At 48.3% G+C, this 6,780-nt stretch overlaps 1 protein-coding gene across 1 annotated transcript in view; it reads left to right on the top strand.

Moving 5' to 3' along the window:
- Positions 1–34: 34 nt before the first annotated feature.
- The window catches only part of SLC31A2 (solute carrier family 31 (copper transporter), member 2), an 8,197-nt gene continuing 1,451 nt past the window's right edge, over positions 35–6,780 (top strand). The window contains exons 1-3 of the mRNA XM_010835188.1: positions 35–1,066; positions 3,751–3,817; positions 5,885–6,074. Of these exons, the coding sequence (XP_010833490.1) occupies positions 3,751–3,817; positions 5,885–6,074 (257 nt within the window). The 5' untranslated portion in view covers positions 35–1,066. The remainder of the gene's footprint in view (positions 1,067–3,750; positions 3,818–5,884; positions 6,075–6,780) is intronic.

Below are 6,780 nucleotides of genomic sequence, written 5' to 3'. Positions count from 1 at the left end.
CCCCGGCGGTGAAGGGGGTGTGCTGGCAGCTGTGTCAACATCGGGAACAGGAGAGCTGGCCGGGGCTTTGGGGTTTCTTATTTGTTCCTCCGGCTGGGACTCAGTCCAGCTTGACTAGCAGTCACTACGCGCTGGTGTGGCGCGGATGAGGGTCGGGGTGCGCTGGGTGAAGACAGCGGGGCGGGGGCTCCCCCTGCTCTGGGCGCGGTGACTTGGGGGAGATTGCGGGGAGACGCCCATGAGGAGGGAATTCTCGGAGCGTTTCAGCCGGCGGCTGGGCGCGCGTACACACACCCCCGGGGCGGTTCCCTGCCTTCGCAAGTTCGTGATCTGATTCTTTCGGAGAAAAAACAAAGAAACAGACCTTGCCACTTTCCATCCTCTTACACTTGGGTTAGAAATAGCATTTCAGATAAACTAGTTTTCTTGGTAGAGTTCACCTGAGCTGGAGAGAATTGACAGCTTGCAAACTCTTCGGTCTACGAATAAATCATGTACACAGTTTTCTTCCTCCAGGAAGAATGTCATAGAATTGAAGATTCAGGAAGCCAACGCAGGTCTTGTAGTCAAGCGCACCCACCCAACTCCCGACGGCCCTCTAAAAGGGGAAACAGATGGGAAGGGTTTATATGAAAAGTTCCCCAGCCGGGCAGTGATAGGTCTGGGACCTTAATCTGCCCCTGAACTCTTTGGCTTATAAATGAGGGCACTTGTTGTTGTTTAGTTGCTATGTAGTGTCGAACTCTTTTGCGAGGCAATGGACGGTAGTTTTCCAGGTTCCTCTGTCCTTGGGATTCTCAAAGTGTGAGTAACTCCAAATGAGAAAATAAAGAAGAACCAAGTCCCGTGATTGCTGTCATTTTCCCCGTAGCCCCTCCCCACAGGGTGGGGCCCTGAACCAGACACAGATAATTTAGCTACTGGAGGCCCTGGTTTATCCAAAGCTGTGAAACTGGAGAGGCCCGCCCCTTGAGTGTCTGACCACAGGGCTCTTTGACTGAAAACTGCAGCTCCAAGTCAGGGTGTGCTGATTTGAATCTTTTTCACGGGTGAAAAAGCGAGAGAGGTGAGTCTTTGTCCCTCCCTCGGGCCCCTCACTCCCCAGTGGGGTGGACGCTCTGTAAGGACACTTGTGGCTTGGAAAACCTGCACTGTCCATCTTCCCTGACTGCTTCCTGCTTCAGAAGACGTCCTAGCCACCTGCCTCCCTAGCTGGGTTAGGTGTCTTCCAGGCATCTTCTGTCCCCAGTACCCCCAGCCTCCACAGGCCTCCCCCTTGCTGAATACATAAACCTCTTTGTACTATTTGTTCACTCCCTCTCCTCTAACAAACAGTTGCTCCTTGGGGGTCAAGGACTTGCCTCATTTGTCTCCAGCCCCTGCACCCCTGGCACAGCTCTCAGGGGTGTTCTGATCTACTGCGAAAACTGTTTGGGGTCCCCAAGATAGTTGACCCAAGCCTAAGGATGACAGAAGGAACCCAGTTATGGAACCTCTCTGATTAATTAGCCACAGGGGATATTCCAGTCATGCCAGCTGCTTTATCAAATGAACTTGGAGTGGGGGTCAAGGTGTCACACCTCACCCCACCCGCAGAGATGGTGCTGTAGGCTTCTGAAATTCCATGAGTGCAATTCCAGTGTAAATGCAGTTTCACAGGATCACCTGTACCTATTTGTTTTTGCGTATCAATTTTTTGTGAACATTTTGCCTCCTCTTTTTGAAATCGTGACATAGGGTATCTCTGGGTAGTAGGACTCAAAATAATTTTTTACTTTCTTTTTGGTACTGTTTCAGCTTTTTCCATTAAGCAAGTATCACTTTCATATTTGGGACATAAAAAGCTATTTTAAAATTATTCAACATAATTTTTAAAAGACTGTCTAGGTTTCAGTTTTCATCTTACGAGGTTTTGGACAAATCCTTTCCCCTTTTGGAACTCCTTTTACCCATCTGAGAAGTGGTTAGAAAGGGACTAGAATTGGACCAGATCAATGTTTTTCACATTGAATTTCAGCAGAGCTCAGACCTCTCTCCCCTCTTCACCAAAAGCCCTGTGTTTTATATCGTGGAGTTACAAGGAAGATTTTATTTGTCAGTGTTCTGTGGGGAAAAAAGGTGAAAAACAGGTGACTAAAAATTCTCTGAGAAAATGTTCTGGAGATATAATAGCATGGTGACTAGTTAATACAGAACTGTAGATTTGAAGGTTGCTAAGAGTAGATCTTTAAAGTTCTTATCACGAGAAAGAAACATTGTCATGATGGATGTTAACTAGACTTCTTGTGGTGACCATTTTGCAATATACGCATATATGGAATCCTGTTGTACACCTGAAACAAATACATTATTTGTCAATTACGTCTCAATTTAAAAAACTTTCTGAGGACACTTGTCACTCTGGCATTTGAAGATTCTAATGTTTGGCCATTGTCTTTGAAGGCGAAGTCTTCCACCAACTGATCCCAACTCAGCCAGGATCTGCTTAGCTATGGTTGGGCACTGACAGTGCTTCTGCTGGTTGAGGTCTTACCTGGTGACAAGAGGGAAACACCCCTTCCTTGAGAGTGTGAACTGATTGATTTCTCTGGCTTTAATCTTGCCAATCATTAAGCTTGATGCAGGCATTTAGAATCCCACTCAGTTCCCATCTTGTCCTCTTCTCTTGGTCACTGAGAGGCAGCATAGATGGTTGGGGCTTTGGCATCTAACTAGACTCAGGTTTGAATCCCAGTTCTGCCAACTTATTACTACTAGCTTTGTGACCTTCAGCAAATTACTTTTCAGAGCCCAGTTCCCTGTTTTCTTTCTTATACGATGGACCTAATTGGCCCTGCCGCATAGAAAATTGTGGTGAAGTGAGATATTATATGCAAAGCTCTTGATGCCACCCAGAACACAGGGTGGACCAGCTGCTCTTTGAGAAGAGCCTTCAGACAGATGCTGCGTGCTCTTCGCTTCTACCTTCATTCTTTCTGTAAGACTGAGCTTGTCAAGGGCAGACACATTAACCTCTCTCCATAATGCTGGGCATGGGATTAGGCTCAGCAACTGTTCAGTGAGTTTTGGGTGAACAGGTGTGCAGTACACACTGAAGACAGCTGACCCTGGGCTCATCCATGATACGCACTGCTGGAACAGAATGGCTGGGGCCCTGGGGGTAAGAAGAGGCAGTCAGTCCTCAGCCTAGCATGTCCTCATTGCCTTTCAAGGGCACAAAGGAGTCATCTCTGCATGACTGAGAGCACTGTGACTGGTTGGCCCAGTGAGGACAGGCACCCCCAAGCACCTTACTTCTACCGGGAACTGTGCTGTGCTCAGTCGCTCAGTCATGTCTAACTCTTTGCATCCCTATGGACTGTAGCCTGCCAGGCTCCTCTGTGGGGATTCTCCAAGCAGGAATACTGGAGTGGGTTGCCATACCTTCTTCCAGGGGATCTTCCCAACCCAGGGATCAAACCCAGGCCTCCCGCATTGCAGGCAGATTCTTTACCATCTGAGTCACCAGGGAGGCCCCTACCTGCAACAGGCCAGCTCAATTCTAGCTCTACTGCTCACCCACTGTGGGACCCTGGGCAATTCCCTGCCCTGTCTGGCTTCAGTTGGCTCTGATGGCTTCTAATGGCCTTTGCAGCACTTAAATCCAGTGACTTTGTTTTCCTGGGCCTTTAGAAGAGGTTTCTGGAGAGCAATCGGGAACATGATTTCCACTGCCCTAAGCCCCCTCTGATGCGGTCCCTTCTCTTTCAGATGCATTTCATCTTCTCAGATGAGGCAGTGCTTCTCTTTGATTTCTGGAGCGTCCACAGTCCCACAGGTAAGAACTGGGAAGCCCAGACTTGTAGATTGAGTACCTCCAGGCAGTGGGAACCCAGGTTCTCATTATTGTTGTGCTCTGTGAACGTTTTCGGGAGCCTGACTCTTCTTGCATAAATATTGAGTGGTAACTTTGCATTTGTAATTCCATTTGGAATCTCTGCCCTTCAGACTGCAAAGAGCTCTTTGTGAGGCTGAGAGAGAGGCACGAGGGTGCAGCTTCCCCCAATACGGGGAAGGAACGGACACCCAGAGAGGGGGAAAGACTTGTCCAGGGACACATAGTGTGCATCAGAGCCAGAACTAGATCAGGTCCTCTTGTTGCCTCCTAGCACCTCCTTCATACAGGGGTTCATTGTCTAGTGTCAGCCCAGAGTAGCTGCTGCAGCCTTTGACCTCAAATGAGACATACATTTGAAAGAGACGAGTATTCCTTTGACTTGAAAAGGCAGAGTCAGACACTAAATCATGATGGAGTTGTGTTTCCACTTAAGTACTTACATGTTAAAAATAGACTGCTGAGACCAGAGCTTTCACCCCAGGGATCCAGTTGTCTCTGTGAAGAGTCCACGTCTCCCATCTGCCCATTTTCTCTGATCCTTCTCTCTCTCTCCAGCTCTTTATACTTTCTCGCCCTATATGTGTTGGACCTGACTCATACTTGTTTTCTTCAGGCTTTCACCATTTTTAATTTCCGAGCTTATAATCTCTGCTGGCAACCTATGGATGGAAATTGCTGTGATCACAATGTACCTACCTACAACCTGGGGAATAGACTATGAAAGGCACTGTAACATAACAGACAGAACAAAGAAACAGAGCAGGAGCCTTGTTTCCTAGTTGAGTAGCTCTGTTTAGTTACCAAGTCTGTTATTACCTCTGTTAACAGAAATAATACATGTTTCTCAAAAAGTTACTTTGAAATAGGACATGTGATTTTGTTAACTCTAGCTTGGTAGGCAGATTGTAAAATAAAAGTGGTAAGAGGACTGTTCTTAGATCAGCAATGATAGTGGCAAAGATTATGAACAATCCAATTCTATAGAGCTCAGGTCCATTTAAAACAATGCCACTTAATGGCAGAAGACAACAAAATTCTGTAGAGCAACTATCCTTCAATTAAAAAATAATTTAAATAAATAAAAGTAAAACAATTTAAAAATTGCTGTGTTTTGGATATGTCAATTCTTAGTTCTTAATTTATTCATTCAATAAACTGTGTTGAGTACCATGAAAAAATGAATAAAAATGGACTGGAAGAAGCCCAAACGCCCATCACTACAGGTATTAATCAAAATTGATGCTGATTGTTAGCTAGGACCTCAGCAGGGGTTGTTGGCTGAAGTCCTCATGGCAGGGTGGCTGGGTTCCCAGAGTGAGTGTCCCAAGAGAAAAAGGTAGGGGAAAAAAGGGAGAAAGCGAGAACAAGGTAAAGAAAAAAAAAAAAAGCCTAGTTTTTAAGACCTAGCTTTGGAAGTCAGAGAGCATCGTTTCCACCTTTATTGGCTGAGGCAGTCCCAGAGGTCTTCTGGGACTAAAGGGGAGGGAACACAGATGCCACCCCTTGATGGCAGGAATGCTGCCACTGTAAGAAGAGCATGTGGGGTGGGATAGAGCGAGGCGGCCATCTCTGGAGAATCTAATCTTTCACAGACGTTATGAAGCCACAGAAATAAGGTGGACCTCCGTAAACTAAAGGGAACCCATGCACCGTGTTCAGAGGACGCAGTGCTGCCTGCTGGGGTGCAGCTGGGGCGGTGGGCCGTTGGGCATGCTCCCCGCCACCGCCCCCCACCCACCCCGGGCTTTGCCAGGTGGCTTTTCCTGCTGAGCTCAAAGCCACACTCCTGCAGGCCACTTCTACCAACAATGGGCTGGAAGGGGAAAGAGACAGGAGTTCTGAGCCCAGCAAGAGTGGGGAAGAAGATGCGAGGGGAAGGGAGGAGGAATGGATTCAGAGGGGTGGGGGGAGGTGCCCTTCCCCACTTGTGCCAAGTCCCCAGCAAAGCTGCCAGAAGGGGAGCAGTGTTTGCCTGGCTGGGCTCTGTAACTCAGTCTCCTTTGACAGGCATGGCCCTTTCCGTGTTGGTCATCCTGCTTCTGGCTGTGTTGTATGAAAGCATCAAGGTTGGCAAAGCCAGGCTGCTCTACCAGGCCCTGATGAACCTGTCCATCCCCACAAGCCAGCAGCTTATTGAAGCGGCAGACCAGGATTCTTCAAGCTCAGACTCCCTGCCTGTCAGCAGAAGCCCTCTCAGGTAACAGAAGTGGGGTGGGGGGCAACGGGCAGAGTGCTCACACTCACCTTGAGAGGTAGGCTGGACCCGCAGGACACTTAGCCCCACTTCATCCAAGGGAACTGAGGCCCAGGGACGGACCAGAACTTGCCCAAGCGCTTCCAGTTAGTTAGCGGTGCTGCGGACTACAGCCAGGTGTCCTGATACCCAGGCTGGGGCTCTCTGAGCAGCCACGTGGGAGGCTCCAATCTTCCTGACTCCGGTGCAAGCCTCAGTCCAGCAAGGGTGTCCATTCAGCCCACCCCAAACCACAGCAGGTTTTCTTAGGTCACTAAGGCTTCCAAACCCAAGATGGTACCTGCAGCTCTTCCTATATAAATGATAAAAAAAATTTGTGGTTAGCAGTGTACCAGCTTGGTAGAGGGCAACCTCTTGCTCCTTCCTTCCCTCCCCATTCTGATAGCCACTGGGGATCCCCATTCTGTCCTCTCTGCAGCACTGGCTGTGTTAACTGTGTCTGTCTGCTCCTTAGGCGGGGGCCTCAAACAGTCACAAACCCACTGCAAGGGAGGTGTTTTCATATGGGTCTTACTAATATATGTTTTACTGCTGAGGACATTTCAGTTCAGAGAGGTTAAGACGCTTATGCTGAGCCACAGTTAGCACGTGGCAGAGCTAGAAATTGATGTTACCAGGGTCCATGCTCTTTCCATTGTAATACTTCCTT

Source organism: Bison bison, unplaced genomic scaffold, assembly GCF_000754665.1.
Source record: "Bison bison bison isolate TAMUID 2011002044 unplaced genomic scaffold, Bison_UMD1.0 scf7180017864039, whole genome shotgun sequence".
Taxonomy (NCBI): Eukaryota; Metazoa; Chordata; class Mammalia; order Artiodactyla; family Bovidae; genus Bison; species Bison bison.
This window is presented reverse-complemented; position numbering and strand designations above follow the sequence as displayed.